Below are 26,893 nucleotides of genomic sequence, written 5' to 3'. Positions count from 1 at the left end.
TGTGAATAAAAGCTGATTAGAATCTGGGGTATTTCTTTTTTTCCCTGTGTGCGCGTGAGGGACAAACAGCGTATGCGCATACTCTGCTCGCGCGCGCCCCCCCGATCCCCGCTCCCCGCTCCGCCGTGGTCAGGTGATCCGTTGCTCAGCAGCTGTGCAGCCTCGGTATCGACCACACAACACGGGAGTCACCGGCGCCGAACACAGCGGCTCCTCAACACCCCGACGCGAAAACGTTCAGACCGCCCCGGCCAAACGCTGCCTTTTCACGGGCGTCGTGTCAGCGAAACGAGATGGCGGAACGAGTGGCTCTACTAATGCTGCTGCTGGCTGCGGCGGCTTCAGCTCTGGCTGCCGAGGTGAGGAAAAATAACCCCGTCCGTTTTTTTGGGAAGTATTTCCACCATATTGTCGCTGTCGAGCTGCGTCAAGCCGGAGGGAACTACCGCAGCGAGACCGGAAGCCGGGCGGTCCTCCACGGCGGAGCTAAAGTTTAGCTGGTTGTTACATTTATTAACCGAAAGATTTGAGGATAATTTATTTTTATTCTACTTGACCGAACTGCTTAACTATATACAGTGCATTCATTGTATATAGATTAGGGAAATAAAAGCATAACCACGGACTCTATTGTCTTAACCGGAAGTGTTGCGTAAAAGCATGTCCAGCTTGACATATTGTGATTTCTTGGGTATTTCTAAACGACTCACTGTGTTTTACAACACCACGTACAATATATCGATAATTTATTAGTGTTTGGCACTGCTTTTTATTAGTAACAAGCATATCTGGGAGTACAAGTTAGGAACAAAAGGTTTATTTTGCAAACGTGTTTTTTCCGTGTTCCGTTTCGGGCAGTCCCTTTAAGCCTGTTGTGACTGATGCATCGAGGCGAGAATGTCAGGCACATGTTTTAGGTCTCCTTTTCCATTGTTTGATATATTCGTAAAAGTGGCGTTTTCCTCCCGTCTAAAAATCTAAAACGCAAGCAATCGGTGTTTGTTAACAAAGTACATCCCCGAGTAACACCTACTGTCCTACTGGAAGAATGATTTCGTGGTCATTCGGCCTAATTTGTATGCCGTTTAAAGTGAGGATCCCACGAAACGCGTATTGTCTCGTTTCCCGTACCCCCAGGGGCAGATTCTATGGGAGTGGGCGTGTTTTTTGAGGGAATAAAACTAAATCGGGAAGACATCTCGCTGCTTCACGATCACAACCCGACGCCCGATTCTGTTGCTTAACGGCGTCAAATGAACCCGTGAAGATGACCGCATCCTATGGAAAAAAAGGACCCCTCCTCCCCGAACATTACGAACGATCTCCGTCATATTTCAGTCAGATGGTGGAGAGAAAAGAGAAGTAAGATGGCGGCGGTGCACTGCAGCATTTAGAGAGGGTCAGGAAAGTGGGAAGCTTTGATTGTCGTTTCCCTTTTCAAGCTTTCTCTCAACCCCCCCCCCCCCCCCCCCCTATAGAGTTTGGTGTGATCGTGGTCATTATTGTACACACGACCTCTTCTCTATCAGTGTCTGTGCAGCGGACCCCGTATCTTTCTTTTTTTTTTACCAAAAGAAAAAATCCCATCTCATGCATTTATTTAGGCGTCTCTGCCAAGAATATCGCTTTTTGAGTATGCGGTGCAAAAATAGCTATTTTTAACCCGTCAGTCACTTGATCTCGTAGTGATACGTCCGTGAAATGTAGAAAAACAAATTGCAGTGATTTATCAGACTCGAGCAACATGTGCAGACATATCACTTGATTGTCATTTTCTCAACATTTTACAACAGTTAACATTATTTCCATATGATACACTCCATTTTGAAAATTTGGGGATTTGCAGTTTTTTCCCCATCCATTCCATGTATCTCTCAGCCAGGCCTCCCGTGTGAGGGAAGTGACACATTCCTGTAATCCAGCGGTTACACAATCATAGCATGCAGACACACACAGGATGAATAACTTGAAATGGATCGATGGTGCCATACAATAGCTTCTTTTCCACCTCAGGAGGTTTTTTCGCTGTTTTCCGCTCTCGTTTCTCCTCCAGATGATCCAGGGGATACGTGGCGGCCCGTGATGGGTGCGCTTTTGATGAAAAAGGTTCCTCCCGCTCACCCAGCAGAGCCGAGGCTTTGCCCGTTTTTTTTTTTTTTTTTTGCCCAGTTCAGGAGCGTCCACACAACGCGTTTTCAAAAGGGAGAAGTGCCGCAACAAGACGAGTGGCTTCCCAGTTCAGTGGGATCGGGCTCGGGGCATGGGACCATTTGCTAAAGATATGCGTGTTTTGATCTCGTCGGCGGGGGCTTGTTTACGGCCTCCACAAACACACTGGCTCGCGGGAAGTGTGGAGCGTGGGAGTTTGGATGCCAGCCTTTTTGTGTGTTAGCGAAACCTTAAAAAACGCCTCTTGGGTGGGTGCCGGACGCCTGTTTGTGTGCGCGCACACACACACACACACACACTGCAGTCTGTGAGATGTGCTGAAATTAGGGTCACCTGAGGCAAATGTCCTGAATAATGATTTTTTTTTCAATATCTGGATGTATTTTTTTCTATTGGTTTACTGACCTGGTAGTTAACCAAAACCTGATTTATGCTTTTGATTTTTATCTTGTCAAACCCAGGGGCGGCTCAGCTCCTTTTGGACATTTTCTTAATACCATATCCACAGCTAAATGAATCCCTTAATTTATCTGTTAGAAAATCAATATTTGGGGTTATTTAATTGAGATATGTGTTGTTTTCTTTAACCAATAAGGGCTTCTGCGGTTCTCCAATGTGAATATATCAGTATCTTTGGATATTAGTACTTTGGTGGGGCAAAACAAGCCATTCAGATTTGAATATTCATTAAATTAAGTACATTTAAAAAGTGCAAAATGGCCAAACTTGCTGCTTTCAGATTCTAAAACGAGGTAATCTGGCCTTGGTTTCTCAAGGCTGAATTGAATACCTTTGGGGTTTTTAGATGGCGGTTTTTACAAAATGAGCCATTTAAACAAGATTCCCTTTGCTCTCAGAACTCAACTAACAAAAAATACATCTTTCAAACCAGACAAATAACTCCACATAACTCTGCAGTCAGAAGAAAAGGCGCCTGTCCTTCCAGTCTCTAGATCAGTCAGTCTGTCGCTCTCCTCATCTCACTAAACGTTATTGAAAAGTAATGTGAAGGAGTTTGTCTTCAGTGCTCCACGGCCATTGTTTCTTCATCATTTTTTATTTAAAAGAAAAAATAAAACCTCGCAACCAGCCCGAAAAGAGTCTGTAAAAAAAAAAAAAAAAAAAAGTCCTTGTTCAAACAGGGCACATTGTCCATCTTGGTTGTGTCAACAACAGCAATGACACCGCAGCTTTAGTGTCTCCCCCTCCGCCCGTCCCGGAGAAAAGAATTCCTGACCTTTTTGATGCTGTTGTTTTGGTTGCCATGGTGCCTGGAAACGGCGCTCCGTTGTCCTTTTTTTGGACGCGTTTCTCTGGCAGTGACGTGAATCACGGGGCGAGCGCCGACCGATGCGCTGCTTTCCCGTCCTCCCGCTCCCGTTGTCCTTGCACGTCCATAGTGTTTTTTTTCCCCCGACAGAAAGGTGACCCCCCCCCCCCCCCCCGCCCCCCCATCCTACCCACCATTTCAAAGCATGATCGGAATCCGGCAGCGCTGCTTTCACCGGTAACAGGCCGCGGCGCGGCTCAAAGGCCGGCTTTGTGCGGCGTAACCTGGCCTCTGAATGACTTACTGTGCAGGAATGCCAGGAGGTGAGATTGGATCCAACGAGACCCTGGCGGCATAAGAAGCCTCCTCGGAGAACTTTTCGAGTTCACAGCGAGGGCGCTCGAGGTATCTCACTCCACCCTGTCTTGTTTGTTGGTTCGTAATTACCTCTGCCAGGGCAAGCGTGTAGCCATCGCCAAGGGAACACGCCCTCCTCGCACGTTGGAGCCAGTCTCCCTCACGGCGTCTGTAAATATCGGCAGTGCCGAATCCGAGACGCACGCTCCTAGGTTCGTGGCAACAGCATTGTGGTTACACCTCGTCAGCGAGGAAGCTTCGCACACACCCACGCACACACACATTATTCCTCCACACATGGCCTCCATCTAAAGGGTGTCTCTGCCATTCGTGGACCTTCCACTGAGACGCCGCCCAGAGGCTGCGATTTCTAAACCAGGCCCGAAACATTCAGTGTTTCCCCATGGTTTACAACAAACGGATTGGCCGCGTGGCGCTGCAGCCGGAATGGGAGGACATGTCACATGTTCGAGGGCACGCGCTGCGACCCGGAGCCGCACGCCACTCGGCGGTGTCTGAATCAATTTGTGCGGGCTGCGCCTGGCCGCCGGCTTGTGTCCTAAAGGAGCCCGGCTCGCAGCAAAGTGGGTTAGACAAAGCGTCTCTGTGGTCAAATTGGTGATGTCTGCCCCCTTCTTGTGTTTACTACCTGCCTGTTGACTGTCAATAAAAAGGCTTCAGTCAAAAATGGAGGATTTAATGTATATCCAGACAGGATCTTCCTTATTAAGATACTGATGCTGTATCCCCTTAAAAACTAAATGTTCCAATTTTGTAAATGACATCCGATATGTTCATGGTTATAGTTCTTGTGAATTGAATACAAATCTGAGTTGAATTTCCAAGGCGCGTTTCAAAAAGAGCATGTATTTGGCAGCCGCTGTGAAGTCCAGACGTGTGCCAGATGCTGTGGATGTTCTACGCGAAAGGTCAAAGAACAGTAATGGAAATGAAAATAGGATAGCCATCAAACATGACCAGGGGTATTAGAGGTTAGATTAAGTATTATTATCTGAGCGGATTCAGACAGGCACTTGTTTCAAGATGATGCCTTTTAACAGTTTAATATGAGACGACCAAGCATTTCCGTCAAAACCGACACCAAGCATTTCTTCCACCATATGAATATCTCCTGGAACCACAGTGGAGCTAGACTCTCCGTGGTCTCGTTTTCCATCCTCCCAGCATTTCGAGGCGCTTATCCTTTCCATGACACGGGGGGGCGCACTGACAAACCGCTGCTGCATCTCCCATTCTTGCAGAGGTTTGCCGACTCATTATTTCAGTGAATCTCCAGCTCCGGGTTTCTTGCAAAAGTGATGAATCTCTCTTGGTTTCACTACCGTGAGGGGTTACATCCCTCCACTAACAGAAATGATCTTACGCCTTTACTCGCCTCCTCCCGTGTCTCTGCGCGCCGTCCCCGATGGTTCGGTGCTGCCATGGCGTCGGAGCCCTTCCCCAGGTGCCTGGTACTGGCTCTATAATTAGGCGGCTGTGTGTTATTCCCAATGTTCTCCCTCCATTCCTCCCCCACTCCCTCCTATCGCCATTTTCCACCCGAGCGATTCCTCACTCCGGCTTCTCCCCCCCCAAACCCCCTCCTGGAAACGCTGTGTCATCCATGTGGCGTGTTACTGATGTGCCCTCAGCTTGAGCGTCACAGTTCAGAGGGTTTCTGTAACTGGTTCCTCTTTGCGTCGAGCGACACGCCATCAACCGTGGATGACGAGTCCTCTTGGAGTACAGGTGTGAAATTGGAACACTTGCTTGAAATGCAAGGTGTGTGTGGGTGTGCGTGTGAGATGGAGGTTTGAGTCAGAAAATGGATGTTCCTCATTGACCCCCGCCCCGCTAATTCTGGATCGGTTTCCTGTTTGGCCCCGGCCAAAGAGGCGGACTTCCTGTGTTGTTCCAGTCGACGGCAGCGAGTCAGTCCGGTAGGAAGCCACTGTTTGGAAAATCCCTGATGTTGAAACCGACAGTAAGCTGTGTAAGAACCCAAGTCCCTACGAAGTAGACGTCTCCCTTCTTGTTAAGCTGGTATTAATCATCATTTCCTCATAAGTTTAGCATTCAGGCATTTCATTTAGAATTGAATTTCTGTCATATTACGTGATGGATTGATCTCTCACGTCGGTGTTGGGAAATACTGAATGTGTTTCTAGTCTGCCTGCCATCTCTCTCTGGAGAAGGAACACAGTCTATCAGCACCCTAGGGCCCTGATTCAGTGGGACTCCTTGTAGCACCACAAATGAGCTCATATTCAGCCGTAAATAAACTTTAGCGGCTGTAAACGTGGCATCAAGCCTCATGTTTAAATGCTCTCACTCCAGATGTTGGATTTCTTTTGTTTTAAGATGCTACGACGAAGCAAACTCTGTACAAAAGAGGACAAAGTCGGGGTACAGCAACTGTTTTAGTGGGATATCTAAATCCACCGTTGAGCTGTTTTATAGCTCCAGTTCATAGTGGGATCACTGTGAAATTCCTCCTCCCAGGTGGATAATGGTGTAGCCACAGCGACAACGGGGGGGAGGTTATAACAGGCAGTCTCCCCCCAGGGTGTGAAGAGCAGGCTCCGTATCCATGGCGATTATAACCAAGGAAACCAAGAGTCCCTCCATCACGTCTTGAGAAATGAAATGGGCATAAGTTGTAGCTATTTTTCCCTACACACTACTAATCAGATTCCAAAGAGATTTGTCTAGGATGGTAATTCCAATCCCGGGACAAACGTTTAAACGCGTTGAATATGAATGAAGAGAATTCTTCAGACAAACTCGCTGAAAACGTTTGAGTCGGGGGACCGCTGGGATGAGCTCCGAGTAAGGAAAGTAAAAGACAATGGACAGATTTTCTCAAAGTGGGGGAAGGGATCCCTTCATTGATCCGCCGGTTGACTTGAAGGAAACGTTTAATTTGTGCCCGTCTGACCTTTTTAAGCCCAAACTGACAGCTCTTAGATGCATTCTGCTGGAGGTGCTCTGGTTTCGGGTGTTCCATTCACTCTGTAATTTAGCTTTTTTTTCTCCGGCAGGGAGTGTGATGGGAGGGGGGAGGGTAAGATCTGGCTGCCCTCTAATCAGTGAAAACCTCTTCTCTCTAAATCTGCTTCCGAAACATCCGGCACAGACCGCTTCTCACACACACACACACACACACACACACACCATTGGGATAGCGTTGCAGGCTCACTTTAAGTCCAGTCAAAGCATGTCTGTCACAAGGCCAGCCCCATCCAACTCCGCCGTCACACATCCGCCCAGGCTAAGCAAACAAATTCCCACTGCGACGCGTCTTGTAAACAGCCCGCAGTTCGGTTCCACCACGATTGATTGATTGATTCGTGACCCAGAGCCGGGGCAATAGAAGTTCGTCGCCACGCGTTGTCCCGCCTCGTACACGCGTAAAGGCTGCCAGTGACAACGCAGTAAAGGCCTTATTTGCATTGCGTTTTAGGAGGGAGAGCAAGCGAGAGAGAGAGGGGGGGGGGGGAAGAGAGGCTCAGAAAGGTTCCTGCGACACATCTCGCTCTCTGGGGCGCCTCCCACCCCCCCCCCCCCCCCCCCCCCTGTGGGATAAGGGATGATCTAAGACCCCCCCGGGGCCGGCCTGGACCACCGAGATAAGACTGTACAATTAATAGCACTGCAGGACCACCGCCCATTGGGGACACTTCAAACATTGCGCATGTATCTGGGTGAGAGTGTGCGTGCGTGCGTGTGTGTGATGGATTTATTTGCATTTTGGAAGCGTGTGATGCAATATTTCTCCTGCTGACAAGCCCCACATTTACACTAAATGGGTAATCAGCATCTTCCCTGCCTTTATCTTTTGGCTCTTTAGTGCCGGCGATCACATCTGCGAGCGCGCTCTTTCACGAACATCAGCACATTTTACCATCCCCGTACACGATGGCTTTGAGACACAATTTGCATAAAAGAGGGAAGAAGAGTTGCTATAACTCACAAACTCCCGACCAACGGCGCATTGATCGATGAGAATGTTCTCGCTTCTGAGAGGCGAGGTGCAGAAATTCAGACTTTACATCTTTCTTTCTTTTTTTTATGGCTTGATATTTTGAGTTGGTAGCTAATTTGTGTTTCCTCCCAAAGTCAATTGGGGGACAAGCTTGTAAGGGGTTCATTTATTATTCTTATTAATGCCAGAGTCTTTTCTGAGATCTGGAAGCTTTGAGGTTATACGAGGCAGGAGACGAGTAAGGAGGATTCTGTTGAGGTTTTTAATAACGCTTTAAATGTCTGCCGTCATATTTTATGACTTCCCCCTCACCCTCTTAAGAGTGTTTAGTTATTGGGGTTCTATAAATGTCTTTCTTTTTTTAGAAATGGCTACAGTTCTGGATTGATTCAGTTATATAGTGAATTTTGGAGTCGATCCCATCTATTTTACCAGATAAATATTTATTTAAAAGTCAGCACAGCAAATAGTTTTCCTGACTTTGCTCACACATTTCCTGCTAGTCAGTTTCCCCAACTTGTCCGAACCACTTTATTGGGCCCTTCAATTGAGTGTGAAATCTCATAACAAAACAGAGCAATCCTTCTAAGTCCCACCGTGTGACCCTCGGCCTCAACGTGATTAGGCAAGGAGCCCGTTTGCGTGTGTTTGAGGTTTTTCTGGATTTAATCTGGATCAAGGTTTCCAGCTGTGGACCTGTGATTTGAATCGGGGTGTAACAAAGTCGTCCGTGGGAGGACGGTTCCATCAAATTGCGGCACTTCACCGCAGACTTGTGTGTCATTGCATTGCATTATTAGATTGTGGCTTTATCTGTTTTCCTTCATGAGCCTCCCTCTGGGTAAAACTAATTCCATTTCAACCTCGATGAGGACATTGAACGCGTTGTGCAGTTTAAAACGCAGCGTAGCATGCCGAGCCTTAACAGCGTGGACATGGGCTATTTGCGACTTAATGTTGTCGTCCCGTATGTCTCGGCGGGCCCAGTGGCGTGGTTCTCCACTGCGACCTATTGTTTTTTTTCATCCCACGCGTTTCTGATGGCCCTGTATTTTATTTGCATCACTTGTGCTGGGGGAGAAGAAGCGGGGCCCGGCGCGTTCTGCTGACTTAAAATTGACTTGAGGCTCAATTTGGTGGAGCGTCACCCTCCGCGCTCCCCTTATTTCGCTCCGCTGATGGCTATCATGCCAGATTGGGACCGAAGGGATATTTTTCCCGACTGGGCTGCCGTCCTAATCCCCAGTGCCCAGATTAGCGCTCCTTCCCCTCCCTGCAGGATGACCGGCTGGTGGACTGGCAGAATTGTGAGCCCGAGCCCGAGCTTGGAGGGAGAGCCCGGTGTCTCCTCTTAACAATATATACATATTACCTACAGCTCTGGCATGTCAACGCGTCTCCCCATTTGTCTCTCTGCTTTTCTTTTTAGTCAATCTGTCGGCTGAATCTTTTGGCACCTGTTGACATAGTCCACAGACCAGTGGTGTCCACCAATAGTTTCCCCTTTCGAGCCGTGACTTTGCATCGGCCTCGCTCTTTGTTCCTGGCCCTCGACTCCCACAACTCTTCCGTTTCCCCAGATCGCTTGACCCTGTGCTCGGGGCCCGAAGGCTCATTCCGAAAGCATTTCCTCTCCAATCTTTCCCTGTTCTCGCATTCGTGGTTATTGTTCTTCGCCCTCGCTTTCTCCTCCATCTCCTGCCTCCGCCATCACACTGGGACTCTGATTTATAAGCTTGCAGCGAAGGCTTGGCTGACACCCCCACCCCCCCCTCCTCCTCCTCCTTCAGAAGAAGACAGAGCGGTGGAGAGATAGCATTGGAGAGGCTGAGAGGCAGGAAGGAAAAGAGGGAGCGATTGGCAAAGATAGGATTTGCCAGCCGAGATGATGACACAAAGAATTTGAATGTCGGCTCAGATTGAACTACCTTTGCCTCAAGCAAAGAGGAAGTCTGTTTATCTCTTTCAGTAGGCGACGGGGAGAGGCCAGAGGGGGAGCGGATACGGTCAAAATGAAACCGGGCACCCGGAGAGTTAATTCATTAAAAGATGACACACACGTCTTTTTTTTTTTTTTTTTTTGAAAGATTATTTGAAAACTTTCCTGCTCCCACTTTGCCCCTTTTGGGTTTAACTGTTAACGAGCAGGAAGGGATTTGATCCGCTCCCCCGTCGGGGGGCTCCTCACACTCGCACAGATGGCAGTGTGGGAATCGAGCTGCAAAACCCCTAAATAACCCGCTGCAGGGCAGATGGCCCGGTGTCAACCCTGATTGCCACCGGTGTTAAGTTGCCATGTGTTGGGGCTGAGGAGGGATTTACCAATTTCCTTGCTGCCGCGGCGTGTTGCCCTTTGAACTCTGCAGGTGCATTCATGACCCGCGGACGTGTGCGCTGATCTGTGAGCTTTGTAACTTCCATTTGTACCGATACAACTGACTTAAATAATCTGCTTTGTTACATAACTTTACGTTTATACATGACCACTCTTAAGTAGAGCCTGCATTTAGTGATGCTGGATAAATATAACAATTTCTCATGAGAACATGACAACATGTGAATCATTAGCTCTTAGAAGCAGATTGATGAACGTTGTCTCCAGAGAAAGAGCTACTGTCAGAGGTAATTCACACTTTTTTGAACATTTGTCAACTTGATTGACAGGAAAAGATTCTTTTAGTGAATATAATTGATATTTTGCATATTTTGCAACCCCCATCGACTATTACGGTTCCACTTACTGAAGCTGTACAAAATATTAAGTGCACTCTAAAAAGCACGAGGGCCAGAAAAAGCTGTCTCGTCTTCTTCTGCCAAGTGTATCAATTCTGTCAATCTCCTTAAATGTAACAATGAAAGCTGGTAAAGTTCATCTTTCTCCCGGTACAACAGATACATGCCTGCTAAATCGATCCAAACATTTGAGTTTTCAGCTTCAAATTGATATAAATCGATTGCCCCTTCTCCCACTACTCCGAGCTGCTCTCATATTGGAAAAGGACTTTATGCCCCCGGCTGCTGGGAGAGAATCAAGTCTGGAGGAGAAAATATGCTATCTGTCTCACAAAACAACATTTGTTTGCCTGCCAGGGCCTTCAAAACCATTAACAAGATTAGAGAGCGCACAATGGCGACGGGCCGTCTCCACCCTCCCTCTCTCTCCTTCTCTTTTCGCCCCCCCCCCTCCTGTATTCCCTCCCGTTTTGTTCTAGCTCATTTGCCAGTACAATGCAGACATTCAGTGGTTTGTCTGCACCTCCTCTCCTACAGAAACGCAAAGCCACCACAGCAATGCCCCCCCCCACACACACACACACACACACGCACGCATGCGGATGCACAAACCAATACAGATATTAACACAAAAATAAATGGATTTGTGCCAACGGTGGGCTTTCTCTGCCTCCAGCCAACTTGCTTTCTGTTTTGCTGCACTGCCGGAGAGAAATAAGCCCAAAATGAATCAACCGAGGGTTATGTAAACACTGTACCGTCTATGCAAAAGCCAGCATGGGCACAGAGATGGCCTCTCATTTCCATAAATGGTATTGCACAGGAAGGTGGAGCGGCTTTGTGTGCCTGCGCGTGGACATCATGAACAACCAAGCGTATTAGATCGCTCCGGGTGTGTTGTTGTTTCAGGCAATTTATTCCCCCAACGCTATTGATTTTTTTTGGTGTGCATATTCTTTTTTTTGTTGCTTTGTTCCCCCATCAATTTTCAGTGAGATCTTTTGCACACGTGACCACTCCCAATTGTAAACACGCAAAGAGGCCTTGAAATCGATGCCCGCACTGTTAAGAGTTTAATTAGAGCAGCACAGAAATGAAACCAACAATGTAAAAAGAATCGGGGGAGGAGAATTTGTTCCAACACTCCTTTAGCTCACCCCCCATCTTTGGCTTTCCTCTTCTTCTTCTTCTTCTTCTTCCCCCTCCTCTATCTCTCCCCCGCTCATTTCATCTTAAACCAGCTTTCCGCATCTTCCTTTTCATCCAATACCCTAATCTCCTCACCCACCCCCCCCCCCCCCCCCCTCAACCCACTCTGAGTAATGAAATTTAATTGCATCCATCTTGCATGTTTCTGCGCAAGTGCTCAAGAATGAGCGCCACGTCTCATTAAATCTCTCCCTCGCCTGTCTCTCCCCCACCCCTAGGTGCCTACAGATGTTTCCATGGGGCTGTTGGCGGAGCCCCAAGTGGCCATGTTTTGCGGCAAACTCAACATGCACATCAACGTGCAGAGCGGCAAGTGGGAGCCGGACCCCTCGGGCACCAAGAGCTGCATTGGCACCAAGGAGGGCATCCTGCAGTACTGCCAGGAGGTAAAGTGCTGGGAGTGGTACATCAGTGTGTTTCCCCCCCAGTGGAATTAATGAAGTGCAATATTACATCATCGTATTAATCCACCCGTTAACCCTGATGTGGATCTTTTATGGCATGAATAATAGTAACAAGCTCAAAAGGTGAACGTCAGATAGTATTGAACAGACCTTGACATTGTGTCTTTCTATGTGGCAGTATGGTTGACAGAGGTCAATTCCTCCCACACCACCTCGAATAGTTTTTTGGGAATGACCTGCCTCGGCCACATATATTACATCTGTAATATATGGACTACTTAAACTGTAATAACCCTGTGTTTATTTTGTTTTGAGTGTGCAATAAGCCTAGATAATAAACTTATATAGTCACCTTATTTCATTTGGACTACGTTTTAGCAATGAAGTCTCTGAGCATATTCAGATGGTTGATTGAGCGGGTAGCAGTGCAACAAGCAAGATAAAATATAATTTATATGTATATATATAAATAAAAGACTGACACTTAAGGAAAGTGAATATCATTTTCAAAAAGAGGTGCTAACAAAACAATGCATGGCTTTCTGTCCCAATTAAAATCTGCTCCACCTGCTGAGGATATTACAGTGGAGGAATTTGTTGTTGCTGGTTTGAGAGGACATAAGCGTGCAGAAGTCCATCATGAGTGGGCAGTGTGGGATGTAGGCGGATCTGTTTTTATTCACCAAAATCCCCAATTTGGCAGGGATGACATGATGCTGAAACGCGGCTCAAATCAACAAGCTGCTTAAGTCCACGTGACTTAACTTTAAATGCCCCGGATGGCTTTTAATTAGGCAGCGTGAAGCTAACCAACAAAATGCAACACAGTGACCCTTGGAGTCGTTCAGCCAAAGAAAACCTCCCACCACAAGGCCATATTCAATACTCCAGTAGTGTACTGAAGGCTGTTGATGAATTTGTGTAAGAAAAAATGAAATAGAGGGGGTTGAGTGATTAGCAGAAGTTATGCGTAATAAGATTTCTCAGAGAAGCATGTGAGTTGGACTAAAAGGAAGATAAGTCCCCCGTTGCTGCCGCCGACAACAAATCCAGTGATGACAAACTGCTGCTCACTGGATCAGCCGTAGGTCCAAATTGTTGCACTATTTTTTCTTCACATACCAAAAAGAAAAAAGATCGAACTAGATCGAACCTCAGCGTTTTCCTGCCCAAAGCCGAATAAAACCAAACAAAACCAAGAACACTGGAAATTTTATTTTATTTTCCTCTGCATTTGGAGAAGCACGAGAGGAGAGGAAACGTGGGAGGGGGGTGTTATGGCGAAGGTTGACACGTCAACTGTGAATACTGTGCAGAGGCAGATGTCATGCATTGGCTGAAATGAACGTGAAGGTAAACACACTCAAGTCTGCCAAGCACTAAAATGCTGCTGCTGCTGCTGCTGCAAAAAAAAAAAAAAACCTTCCTGAAATAAGGCAGCGAAATATTTGGGGACAACTATAAACTATACCTTCCTTTAGCTCTGTCCGTTTTGATATATACGCATAATGCTCTGTGCATAGGTGTACCCGGAGCTCCAGATTACCAATGTGGTGGAGGCCAACCAGCCAATCAGCATCCAGAACTGGTGCAAGAAGGGGCGCAAGCAGTGCCGCAGTCACACCCACATCGTGGTGCCCTACCGCTGCCTGGGTGAGTCCCACACATGGGTTACATATTCGCCCTTTTCGATGCGCGCGTGGGAGCCTTTCTGGGAAGCAAATGTTCAATATTTAGCAGAGACTGAACAGGTCAAAGTTACCATGGCAACAAAAGGAGTTGGGAGTTAAGGAGTCAGATATGATTTATAGGAGACATTGGTAGAAATGGATCTTCAGTCAAATGAGGAGGGCCGAGGCTAAAGCTGCCCAATGTGTATGAATTATGAACATGGATGTATTTGTTTGTTTTTTCGCAGTGGGAGAGTTTGTAAGTGATGCCCTGCTCGTTCCCGACAAGTGCAGGTTCCTGCACCAGGAGCGTATGGACCAGTGTGAGAGCCACCTGCACTGGCACACCGTGGCCAAGGAGGTGAGTACACGCCTATCCCAACGCCGCCGCGACGCTCATCAGGAACCCTCACTGAGCCGCCCCATGTCTGTGTCCGCGTAGTCCTGCGGAGACCGCACCATGAATCTCCACGACTACGGGATGCTGTTGCCGTGCGGCATCGACCGTTTCCGCGGCGTGGAGTTTGTGTGCTGTCCCGCCGAGGCGGAGCGGGAAGCCGACAGCGCCGAGCGGGACGCCGATGACTCCGACGTGTGGTGGGGCGGGGCGGAGACGGATTACTCTGACAACAGGTACGCTCATACGCACACACAGGCGCATGCACGGATAAATGAGGGCAAGGCAGCGGGGGAGTAATGCCTCCGCGCTCAGATGATCAGAGATGCTGCCACTTTCATTTCCAACCTCTGCCATGAGGATATATGACTTTCCTTGGAAGTAAAGTGCAGGTCTGTTGTAATTTAAAGTCTTTTTTCTTTCTTCCTTCACATTTATCAACTTTACCTTCCTTATTTCCTCATCCTTCTCTCTCCTTCACCCCCCCTTCCACCATTTGTTCTTGTTCTCTCCATATGTCACCTTACTCCCTTACCTACATTTCTCCCCCCTTTCCACCCCCTCCACCCCTTCCATCCCCTTTTCTCACCATCGCTGCTTCCCTCCCAGTATGGTCCGGGAGCCAGAGCCAGAGCCAGCGGAGCAGCAAGAGGAAGCCAGACCATCTGTGGTAGAGGAGGAGGAGGAGGAGGAAGAGGTGGTGGCTGAGGAAAATGACGAGGAAGAGGAGGAGGAGGAGGAGGAGGATGTGCTGGATAACGACCAAGATGGAGACGGAGAAGAGGATGAAGAGGTGGTTGAGGAAGAGGAGGAAGAGGAGGAGGAAGAGGTTGATGAGGGAGATGACGACGATATTGTCGACAGGCTCGACGACAACGATGACGCCGACGAGCCCACCACCAATGTCGCCATGACAACCACCACCACTACCACCACTACTGAGTCAGTGGAAGAGGTTGTGAGGGGTGAGGAACATATCTGACGTGTGTCTCTAATTCTTGTTCTCATCTTTTGTTAAAAATAAATCTCATCCTACCTTTTACTTATCATAGAGGTTATTAAAAAACCGTTGCCATTTCCTTTTCAAAGGGACGGTATAGCCGTAAATTAAATTTAAAAAAAATCCGGTTACCTCTTGTGCTATTAATCAATGTAGATTGTTACTAGCGTGCAGTGATGTGTTATGTGGGTGTAGTTCAGTCAAGAGAAACTAGTTCATATATGAAACAAGTTAGTCAGCAGTTATTTTGAATAAGTGGGTCATGAGTTATTGAGCTTGTTTTTAATGTATTTTTTGGCAATTTGAGCAGCACAAGCCAAGTACAATATAGTGTCATTATATCTGAGAGAAAACCGACTTATCAAAGTGAATAGCACTAGAAAAAAAAAAAATTATATTTCATTTTGTGGTAAATTGTCACTATAATTTGACATGTTTCTTTCAGATAAGTGTGGAAAAAGCTGAGTAGTACAACGTATAAAACATGCTTCTCACTATTATTTTTATGCTTTGCTTAACACAATTGAACTCCCCACCAATTTCCCGTATGTCATTTTTCTCACTGCGCTCATCCATCATTTCAGAGCTTGGCGGAGAGGGCTTTGTTTTTTTCGTTTTAGTGTTACATGTGTACATGTGAACCCTGCTTTTCTCTCACATCACTGTATGTGACACAAAGCTTTGGATTTTGACGCGTCCTTGGACTTAAAGTGATACTTACCTCGACAAAACAATGAGGCGCTTGCATGGAGTATGGTGAGCTTTAGTGGCCCCTTACTGCTTCATGAGAGATGACAAAGTGTGTTTGTATATGTGTTTGTCCTCCAAGATGTGTGCTGGGCCAATGCGGAGACCGGTCCTTGCCGGGCCATGCTGTCCCGCTGGTTCTTTGACCACCAGGAGGGTCGCTGTGTTCAGTTTATCTACGGCGGCTGCGGAGGCAACAGGAATAACTTTGACTCCGAGGAGTACTGCCTGTCTGTCTGCAGCAGCGTCAGTAAGTCTCGCGGCCAAAAGCCCGGCCGGGCCGCCGGTTGTGTCTCTAACCCTCGCTTTTACTCGCCGTCCACTGGCCACCGGACGCTCTGCGGTTTCTTGCTCGGTGTGCGTGCTTCTCTCCCAGACGCTCCCAACCTGTCGGCTTCATTCCCGGCTAACCTTTTCCCCGCCTCTCTGTGTCTACAACCTAAATGTAAATGTCTTTGCACTAAAAACAGACTAATCCCTTGTAGATCTCTTAAAAGTCTCCAACATGATCCTCTGTACTTTGCCTTTTCTCCTTCACTGTCACACTCTGCTCGGCTTGTTGCTGGTATCCTTCTATCCTTCTCTTTGGGAATGCATTTCACTTTGGACCACTCGACCTACATCTGTTTAGAGCGTCAGAGACATGTTTGGATACAGGACTTCTTTTTAATCCCTTTAGCTCAAACGTGGCTTCCCATTAATCCTCAGTGACGAGGTTTTGATATTTGAGAGTGAATTGAATTGATTGATTTCTATTAGAACATATTTGTGAAAGCTCTACACTGCGACTACAGCGCTTTGATACTGAGGATTCATTTTCATGGACCGTTTGCTTTAAAGAGTCAAAGATTTTTCTAGCCATGCGAACACCGTTGTTGTCCTGCAGCATCCGCATGTCATTTCGATGATTACAGTCATTTCATGGGCATGCATTTTAATATTTCTTTAACTTGAATAGGAGCTTTAAACCCAACCAGGCGGGAATTATTTGGCGATAATCCTCACCTCGCTGCACATAGTCCCTTTCATCTCTGACGTGCTGCAGGCTTTCTTACATAATGTAAGCACTGTTACTTCAGAAATATAGGTTCTGGTTAATTTATTACATTCACTTCAGTCAGATGTCAAATTACCCTGAAGCAATTTAAAAAATGCAAAACCTTCAAGGAAGCGCCAAGGAAAATACACGGATGCTTCCCCACGGTGCTGCATACCTGCCGTCTACATCACTGTGTTGATTGATTATCTGCAGTGGTGCTGAAAATGAGTGTTTTCACACCGTGTTGCTGTATTTGGCCTTTAGGTATTTCTCAAAGACAAATAAAAATAGTATTTCTCGCCTCTCACTGATGAGTAAGACGTGATCGTTCGGTCCAAAGTAAAGAGATTAGACCTAAAGTTATTGCTCCGTCTTGGATTGGCGACCTATGTTTTATCTGGATTTTTAAATGTTATGGCAGTGAGTCTGTGCGTGCGTGCATTGGGGGGGGGGGGGGGGGGGGGTTGTGTGTTGTGGATGGAGAGCAGAAGGCAGGTTGAGTATTTGGCTCTGATGCTGATTTTAGTGTTGCGTAAGGTTCAGTGACCTTGTGTTATATATGTGTGCGTCTCAGTAGGGAAGTACGGCATTTACCCTGCAGCAAAATGGAGTCATGTTATCTCCATCTCCCTGTATTGTGATCTAATTTTATCCACGGTGCGTGTTTAGGCGGGACAGTGTGCGTTTCGGTGTGGGATTTCTGCTCTGCTGAGTGAAACGGAGGCGAGAAAGTGCCGCAGAGTCTCATTTTCCCCCGCGACATAACACCAGCCCCCCAAAAAACAAACACCCACTCACACTTTGAGCTTGCCGGTGTCATTCACAGCCTCAGTGCCATTGGTATTGTTTTAAATTGGTGAACAAAACGCTTATTATAATTATAGTAATAATCAAAGTCATCTTCATTTGGGAAGAGATGTTGTGTCTTGGTTTGTCTACAAGAGTTTGATCGAGTGTTTCTTCTCTTTAATGAGAGCGATCACTATTCTTAGAGGTGGCCTTCGGGGAAAGTCCTGCTGAAAGGAACGCATGAATTATAGGTTTAAGTACAGTTTGCAGAATTAAAGCAGCGTTTTTCCCATTAGCGTAACTCTCCGCTATCTCTGTCAATTTTTATTACTTTACGCCAGAGAATTAGGTCTTAATGAAAAACAATTTACAGTGTGTTAAGGGGATTGTCCGGAGAGACGAGGACAAGAGTAGTGAACTAAACTAACTAAAGTAGACACAGACATCTCTAAATACACAATGATGAAACCCAAACGCTATGCATGATCCCACCAGAGGTAGAGTGAGAAATCTTAATTGGGGAGAACGGATCCTTTTTTAAAGGCTTTCAAGAGGCTTACAAAGCTCTCTGCTCGGGTCAGAGAGAATAACATGTCTCCGTTGTTTTTGTGTCTTGTGCGGTCATGCGCTCAGACATAACCGATTTCCACGGACGTGCGACCTTCACGCATGCAAGCGCGCACGCACACACACACAGAATCACATATAGCACCTACCACTTTTGATAGCATACTTGTGGAAGCTAATCAACTTTCCACGGATTTGAATCCAGGTTTCACGCTTTATGTGGTCCATTTTCTATTTTGCGGCTGGTAAGTCGACTAAAATCCAGTCTGTGCTTTTGGGCCCAGAGGATACATTCCGGGCCCGGTGTTCTTGGCATGAAAGCCGCGTCACGCTCTGAATGAAGTTACATAAGTGAGAGATGGGTTTTGTCCCTCTTCCACAAAAGACTGTGGCTTCATTTGTCTGCTTTTTGAAGGGTGCTGGCTTCCAGCTACAGCTGCTATCTTGTCTTCCTTCTGCCCCGATCTCACGCTAACCCAGTTAACCCCGTTTGAGCCCTGCGTAGCAAAAAGAGGAAGCCTTTTCATCCTCTGGCCTCCCCCTTTCTCTCCCTTTTCATGCAGTACCCACAGCCAAGCCCAGCTCCCCCGACGCCGTGGACCACTACCTGGAGACGCCTGCTGATGAAAATGAACACGCCCACTTCCAGAAGGCCAAAGAGAGCCTGGAGGCCAAGCACCGCGAGAGGATGTCCCAGGTATTGACGGAGAGGGGGAAGGGAATAGATTCAGTACACTGAAAGCTCATCAGCAGTCACAGCCGTTACAGAAACGGATGCTAACGAGGGAGAACAAAGGAAAAAAAGTTTCTTGTTGAGAGTGAGAACAAAGATGTTTTCCCCTCATGACTTGAATATGGAAAGGAGAGACGGTGTGTCAAGTAGAAACAATAAGGAGCAATAAGAACCTAGTGGCGATAGAGCGCTAGCTTTTTGTGCACTGCTCTTCTCTTTATTTGCGGGTAGCAACAGCCACAGCATCATCTGACCTCACACCGTTGACCTCATCCTTACGCATCTTGTCTTGGTCATGTGTGTTTGGTAAAGCTCCAGGTTGAACTGAGGAATTTACCCAGTGAGTCAGAAAGGACAAAGCTGATCAAAACAAGGAACAGAAACTGTTAATTCGGGACTTTTTTATCACACTGCATTTTGACTCACGGCGTGATTCCCCCCGTGATTCAAAAAGCAGACACGCTCCTATTTCAACACTCTCAATAAAAAAAAAAGTTATTTTTCTCCAAAAACCGGAAGGGCCTTTTTTATTTAGACAGCTCTGAAAACACTCGCGCCACAAAGAGCTACGGATTGTGTAACATCGCCTGTTGTGCAACGGTTAACATAAATTGACCCGTTGCACTTACCTTGTTGCACCCAGGTGATGAGAGAGTGGGAGGAGGCCGAGAGGGAAGCTAAGAACCTTCCCCGTGCTGACAAGAAGGCCGTCATCCAGGTAAGAGGTCCGCCCACAGGAGATGTGTCTACCGTGGTCTGTGCCCCTTTTCTTTTAGTTTTAGTTTTAGTTTTTTGTTACATACCCATTATATTGCAATGTGCGCAGCGTTTCCAGGAGAAGGTGGAGGCCCTGGAACAGGAGGCGGCCAGCGAGCGGCAGCAGCTGGTGGAGACCCACATGGCTCGGGTGGAGGCTCTGCTGAACGACCGCCGCCGCCTGGCTCTGGAGAGCTACCTGACGGCGCTGCAGCAGGACCTCCCCAGGGTACGCTGACCACAAGCTTCAGCTGTGGCTTCCTCTCCCGTAGCCGATGCAGATGATCAGAGGGGTTTTGAGTTTGAGGGAGATATTTCTCTAGAATCTGACTTGCTTAAAAACAAACAACCTAAATATTAGGTTTGTGTTCCGTTTAGTTTGTCCTTTGTTGTGCCGCTGTGTAAACAATGGTCTCTCTAGACGGTAATAATGTATGGAGTAACTTGACTAAGTAACCTTCCTTGGCTCATAACCCTCTGTCATCGTCTCTTGCAGCCCCGCCACGTCTTCAGCCTGTTGAAGAAGTACGTGCGTGCAGAGCAGAAGGACCGGCAGCACACCCTCAAACACTTTGAACATGTGCGCATGGTGGATCCCAAGAAGGCCGCGCAGATCAGACCTCAGGTAGCAACAACATTTCACTCGGGAATTACGTCATTTTGCGGGCTGGTGCCTTGCAGAGAGGCGGATGCAGCTTTTGTATTTACTTTGTGCATTTTATAAAAGGTGCTGACCCACCTGCGTGTCATCGAGGAGCGCATGAACCAGTCCCTGGGACTTCTCTACAAGGTGCCTGGTGTGGCCGACGACATCCAGGACCAAGTCGGTGAGTTTGCCTCGGCTTTCACTCAAACGCGTTGCGCAAACATAGAATCCGATATATAGCGGAAACTTAAGTGCAACTGAGAAAGAGGGAAAGGTTGTGTTAGAGGTGTGGAGGAGATCAATGTTACTGTTGACCCTGGCGTGAGAAGGACACATTGAATGCTCTAAATTCCAACTCCCCCAGAAATGTGTGTGTGTGTTGATAAGGGCGTTGGAGCGATCTGGCCTTATTCTTCTATTCAGAGTCAAAAGAAGTGTTTTCCGGGTGGATAAAGCCCCTCCGTCCCTCCCTCGTGTGCCAGCCTTTGCTATGGTTTCCGTGGGTTTTCAGGTTGTTGGAGTTGCGTGCGTCACGCAGCCATCTGTGTCTCTGTCTCGGAGACTTTCAGTCTGCTGCTCCGGCAAAACACACACAGAAGAAAAAGCACAGTGTTCCATAACATTTCTTTGAGGCTGTCTGTCGCTCCCGATAAAGTAACAGTTCATTGGGTTCTTTTATAGAGAAAAAGAAAACACTCATAGAAATGATTCTTTTGTTTAACGTGTTTTTTAGGAGCATGTTATGTCAAAAGTAACAAGGTGAAAGATGTTTGGCAAATGAAGTGAAACTTCCTTCCTTGCCTCTTTCCATTTTCATTTCTGAAATGCTCGCTGATCCCCCCCCCCCTCCTCCCTTCCTTCCTCCCTGCCCCCGTCCAGAGCTTCTGCAGAGGGAGCAGACAGAGATGGCCCAGCAGCTGGCCAACCTTCAGACGGATGTGAGAGTGAGCTACGGCAACGACGCCCTGATGCCCAACCAGGAGTTTGGGGACGGCCAGACTGACCTGCTGCCCCGCGAGGACACACTCGGCCTGGGAGGAGTTGGCTTCATCCACCCCGAGAGCTTCAACCAGCCCAACACTGAGAACCAGGGTACTTACTGGAGCACCGGGTTGTCGCTTACATTTGGGTCAAAAGGGGATTAAAAAAAAACAACACTGATTTTTTTATTTTTTTTCCACTTTCTCTCTCGCTCTCTTTCTCTCCAGTTGAGCCAGTGGACTCTCGCCCCAGTCTTGACAGAGGCATTCCTACACGGCCAGGTTGGTACTATTGTCCAAAACGTTCCAGAATATCACCTCATCATCATCATATCAACGACAAATCAATATATATGTATTCAGGAATGCCCATGGAGGGTGTTGCTGCTTGATGGCTTATAAATGCACTGAAAGGTGATTTTTAATTATTAACTCTTAAGTAAATAAATCATTTTCTGGGCTACTAACAATCATGGGAACATGTTATAAGTATACTTATACCATCACAGTATTTTTATTCCATCTCTCCGCCATTGTTTGCACATGGCAAACTCTACTTGACCTCCATTAAGTCGCCGGCAGTGGTTGTTTGACTCGAAGGTACACGAGCGCCGTGCTGTTGAAGCCGTGCGATATTTGTGCTGTATTCAACTCATGTCGCTGTTAAAGTTTGAGAAGTAGAAAGCAGCAGAGTGTCACCACCATCCATAATAGATGGCCTCTTTCCTCTCCTTGCCAGTGACCGGAATGAAGATGGACGCCGTACCTAAGCTGCGGATGGAGACCGAGAACAGGCAGAGCACCGAATACGAAGTTCACCACCAGAAACTGGTAGAGAAACCCCCGAGAGCAGCTCATTTGACATCCACTGATCCACTTGTATCTGCAGACTAAACCGAGAGCGAGACATACACGCATGAAGGGGAATTTACTGACCCTCGCAAGCTTGCACCCTGCCCTCTTTTTGCCAAAAGTACAGACACCGGCACCGTCTGGTAAATGTGTCAGCTTTGTCCTCGGGGTAAACTCCCAAGGTTGTCGCCATGGAGACATGGGTCCATGGAGACAACCGCGATAATGCGTGCGTCACACTTCTGCTCCTCCCTGAATTCCAATGTCCTGTGATCAAAGTTAGGTGTGTGTGTGTGTGTGTGTATTTTTCTGGGTGCCCACAGGTGCTGAGAAATCCCTGATCTTTAACCCAGTTCTGCATTCATCCATTAATCCCATCCAGCATTGTAATACCAGCACAAAAACCTCAATCCGTCTTCTGTCAAATCCAAATCCGCGTACCTTATTCCTCTTACCTAAACGCCGTAATCTCTTTAATCCCTACATTTTATTACATATCACGTTTATTGCATTAACAACGAGCAGCCAGTGTGTGAGGCTGCCTCCTTGAGTCAACTCCTGAAATTTGATATACACGTAACCACAATCAGCGTTCCGCAGGGTTTATCTGGAGGAGACGCTCCAGCTTGAAATTAAGTCCACACTCACTGCAGTGTTTGACACGATCAGCGGTGACAGTGTTTCCAAGTCGAGAGTTGTTTTTCAAAGATTATCTGCAGTTTAGTGGTGGTTCAGGTTTCCGTCGCTGGCGTCAGCAAAGGTGGGGATAATCAGGAGTTTTTTTCCTCTTTCATGAAGCTGTTTGCTTCTCTATTTCATTTTGGACCTGCGTGAAACAAACGATTTCCATGGAGCAGCGTAATGAGTGACGGAGGAGCTAAAGCCTTCATTTGATTTTTCAATCTTGAAGTGTCTTGGTATTGGGTCGGAGCAGAGTCACACTGCATCCTAGTTGCTTTGTGGCGTGCAAAATGCAGCAGCAGGAAATGACCCCTAGGTCATGTTAATGTGTTCCATCTTTGTTCCCCAGCCGTTCTTTTCCAGCATTAGTGCCCCCTTCACAACAGGTACATGTTAGGAAATGTACTGGTAATTATGCACAGCGCGCACCCCAAAAATGGTTTGAGTTGACATGAACGGGCTGTAACTGAATGCCAGCAGCGTTCTCCTCCTCCAGTGATACCCAACGACACAATAGCACATGGTGTCCATGTGACCGAGTTGCGAAACGATCTGTCCTTCAACTCCCTGCAGGTCTTTTTCGCGGAGGACGTGGGCTCCAACAAGGGCGCCATCATCGGCCTGATGGTTGGGGGCGTCGTCATAGCGACCGTGATCGTCATCACCTTGGTCATGCTGAGGAAGAAGCAGTACACCTCCATCCACCACGGAGTCATCGAGGTGAGGAGCAGCTGACCTGTGTGTTTTGTGTTGGTTCGTGCGCTGTGAGCAATCTGTTCCAGACGCCAGTCAATCTGGTGTGTGGGGGTGATGCTGTGCACATTCATGCACTTGTCAGTGCAAGCTGCCTTTCAGTATTGAATGTGTGCATTCGTGAGGTATGCATCGGGTGTGTAGGAGTTCTCAAAGTCTGAAAGAGGGCTTTAAAATGTCAGGCTGACATGGTGCTGTACACTCTGCAAGTAGCCAAGTAAATGTGATCGGATTAATGCCAGGGAACTTAATGAACTAATTTATCAATCCAGAAATTTCATTGGCAGTTTGATTGAAAAGAATACAGTGGTTATGGCAGCAGTGTTTCTTTATTTTGATCAATTATCAATTTATCAATCAAGCATTAAAAAGGGTCGTAAAATGTAGATTGTCTTTACATATGGGAACACCACATGGGTGGCGTGTGCGTGTGTGTTTAACCCCCCCCCCCCCAACCCTCTCTCTGGCTCCCCTCCAGGTGGACGCTGCCGTCACCCCAGAGGAGCGCCACCTGTCCAAGATGCAGCAGAACGGTTACGAGAACCCGACCTACAAGTTCTTCGAGCAGATGCAGAACTGAGAGGAATGTCTCGTGTACACGGCACACATAGAAGAGACACACACGCACGCACACACAGACATTCGCTCCCACACATCAGACACCTCCCCTCCCTTTTCTTCCCCAAACCCCCCTGATCCCTCCCCACCCCCCCCGTCTCCACAAAGCCAGTGGGGCTTAGATCATTGAGCGACTGTAGCCGTGGTTTTCTTTCATTTCTGCCTGGGCGGTCACGCCGTGGTCGAGCCCGCTTGCACCCTGCCCGTTCAGTTTACCGGAGCCACACGCATTGATATGATTAAAAGAAAGATGTGTTTGCACGTCGCTCCGCCTGGTGGCCGCTGTTGAATGGAAAGCGTAAAGGCCCCGCCCTGCGCACCAAAACCAGCCCTCTCTTTGGGGAGGGGGGGGGGGGGGGGGGGCACGCTTTCTCTCCACGCTGATTCAGGGCCAGTGTATTACCAGGTTTTTTTTTGTCTTTTTGACGTGGGACGGTTTTAGGTGTGGATTTGTGAAGAAAAATCTGACCACTGATCAGTGAGATTTTAGGCGACCCTGGGCCTCGTTTAGAAAAAGTGGTTGAGAATTAGCATTTAAAATCAAATCGGGCAATATCATCATCGTTCTAAATGAGGTGCAGTGTTTCCCCACTAACTGCCCCGCTACTGCACTCACTCGACAGTCTACACTGGAGTATCCCCTCCTCCTCCCCTCTCTCCTCTCCTCCTCCTCTTCCTCCATCTCCTCCATCCTCTTTCTTTATGCATTTTTACGATGGCTGGAATGTGTTAAGTCACAAACAGCTCCTAAGGATATGTGGAGAAGCTGATGATAATGAATATGTTGATGACGACAACGATGATAATTATGTATTCTGAATGAGCTGTTTTTTATTTGAGTTGTTTTTTCTCTTTTCGTTTCCAGTTTTGTTTTTCAAAAAAGAATGAAAACCGAGAAGAAGAAAAAAAAATGAAACCGATGTAAAGTCCTTTTTTTAAATTGCGTGTAATGTTACTCAAGTAATGCTGAAGTCTTAGCTGTTCCTATGTAGTGCATGACATCAATGACAACAGGATTTGGAAAAAAAATACAAAAAACAAAGATCTTAACTCTGCTCTCTCTTGAGAACCTCCCACGTATCGATTGTCATTCTAGCAAGATTGTACATTTAGTATCTTCTCGTGATCACGTGACTTCAAACAATGAAAAATATATATAAATCTAGATGAACGGGCTCTGCTTTGATATCATGTAAAATACACATTTAAAAGAGATCTGTGATTTTGGAATTTAAGTGTGTTTCTCATGTCTTTTCTTTACATTTTAATCAGGAGCTACACAAGGGGGGCTGGCTTCATCTGTTTGTGTATATTCTCATCCACTGAAATATATTGTGTTAAAAATCCTCATGCACAGGGGCTATCCGAAATCAACCCCTTATATATAAATATATTACTTTATGCTTTTTGTTGATTTTATTATACTTTGTGTTCTGGAAAGGGGCATGTTGGTGGGGTGACGGTTACAGGGAGCGCGATGGCTAAAGAGAAGAAAGGTATCAGACATGGGGGATGGGTTTGAGTTATTTTTGCGTGTGTGTGCTCTGTCATTTTTTCAGTCTGGTGGTTAGTCCAGTTGTAAGCCGACGCAGTCTATTTTTTGGGGTTTGGCAATCATTTTGCTGGTAAAGCGAGTGGAGCCATAAGAGGAGGATGAGGAGGAAAGAAAGAAAGAAGGCAAGGTAGAGAGGAATGACTTGCAGTTCCGGACGGATGGCCAGCCAGCTTGTGTTTATAATGGATTTTCACTCCCGAGCACCTCCTTTCCCCTCCCTCCTTTTGCCTTCCTTACCTTCCAGGCATGCTGCTCACCTCTCCGCCATCGACGCACACTTGACTCCTCAGAGGCAATGCACCGTCGCATGTATGTAGATGGTAGGCTTTCACCGTGAAGAGAGCTAGAGAGCAGGTCGGAGGCAAGAATGTGAGAGCAGGGAGGAAATGTTGGTCTCCCGTTCGTCTTCATTCAGTCAGCTCAAGTTCAAGGTTTGTTGCCAGCTCAACATGACATCATCATACAGTCGCCTCCCACTCTGTTAATACATTAACATCTGTGATGAAATGGTGGTCATATGGAGGCTACAGTGGGGTGGGTCCTTGGTTTTCAGATTGTGCTCATTAGAAGCCCAACAGAGGGCAGTAGAGTAGAAGAGGAAGCAGGATTTTCTTTCTATCTTTTTTTTCTGTGGGTTAAATATTGGTTTTGTTTTCCATTGTGTACTATTGTGCAGGCCATTTGCATTGACTGGAAAACGCTTTCTACACTGTATTCCATAATAAAGTTTTGAATGTACATACAAATGCTGTCTTTGTGGTATGGCCAATAGAAACGTTCTATTTTTGTGCATCTGGTTTTATTTGTTAATTTTGTGTCTTGATTCCTGGTTATAAATAACTAAATATATTAATGGGACACTTTTTTTAAAGGAACATTTTCAGTCAGTCTTTGATAGAAACTGCACACTGGCAAGTATTTAGTGTATTGCTCAATGACACATCAGAGAGCTTTCTGACCCATGTTTGTCTGACCTCCCCCTG

At 47.0% G+C, this 26,893-nt stretch overlaps 1 protein-coding gene across 2 annotated transcripts; it reads left to right on the top strand.

Annotated features, from left to right (window-relative positions):
- Positions 1–134: 134 nt before the first annotated feature.
- Positions 135–26,656, top strand: appa (amyloid beta (A4) precursor protein a). 2 transcript variants are annotated; one of them, XM_037474477.2, is made up of 17 exons: positions 135–359; positions 11,942–12,109; positions 13,651–13,780; positions 14,046–14,158; positions 14,240–14,430; positions 14,804–15,159; positions 16,024–16,191; positions 18,900–19,033; positions 19,713–19,787; positions 19,896–20,054; positions 20,322–20,450; positions 20,553–20,652; positions 21,351–21,563; positions 21,680–21,733; positions 22,191–22,282; positions 23,558–23,704; positions 24,216–26,656. In XM_037474477.2, the coding sequence occupies exons 1-17, from the start codon at positions 294–296 to the stop codon at positions 24,315–24,317; spliced, it is 2,397 nt and encodes a 798-aa protein (XP_037330374.2). In that variant the 5' UTR covers positions 135–293; the 3' UTR covers positions 24,318–26,656. The 2 variants fall into 2 exon arrangements, with proteins under 2 accessions (XP_037330374.2, XP_037330383.2); XM_037474486.2 differs by lacking the exon at positions 16,024–16,191 and having other exon boundaries at positions 140–359.
- The last annotated feature ends 237 nt before the right edge of the window (positions 26,657–26,893 follow it).

The sequence above is a fragment of the Pungitius pungitius genome, chromosome 3, assembly GCF_949316345.1.
Source record: "Pungitius pungitius chromosome 3, fPunPun2.1, whole genome shotgun sequence".
NCBI lineage: Eukaryota > Metazoa > Chordata > Actinopteri > Perciformes > Gasterosteidae > Pungitius > Pungitius pungitius.
Note: the sequence above shows the minus strand (reverse complement) of the source record. Positions and strands in the feature narration are given on the sequence as shown.

Excerpts from the sequence above, each read along its gene's own strand:
- appa (XM_037474477.2), top strand. The coding sequence starts at position 294 with ATGGCGGAACGAGTGGCTCTACTAATGCTGCTGCTGGCTGCGGCGGCT. Across the intron at positions 20,055-20,321 it reads TGCAGCAGGACCTCCCCAGG|CCCCGCCACGTCTTCAGCCT; the intron begins GTACGCTGACCA and ends CGTCTCTTGCAG. Across the intron at positions 20,653-21,350 it reads CGACATCCAGGACCAAGTCG|AGCTTCTGCAGAGGGAGCAG; the intron begins GTGAGTTTGCCT and ends GCCCCCGTCCAG.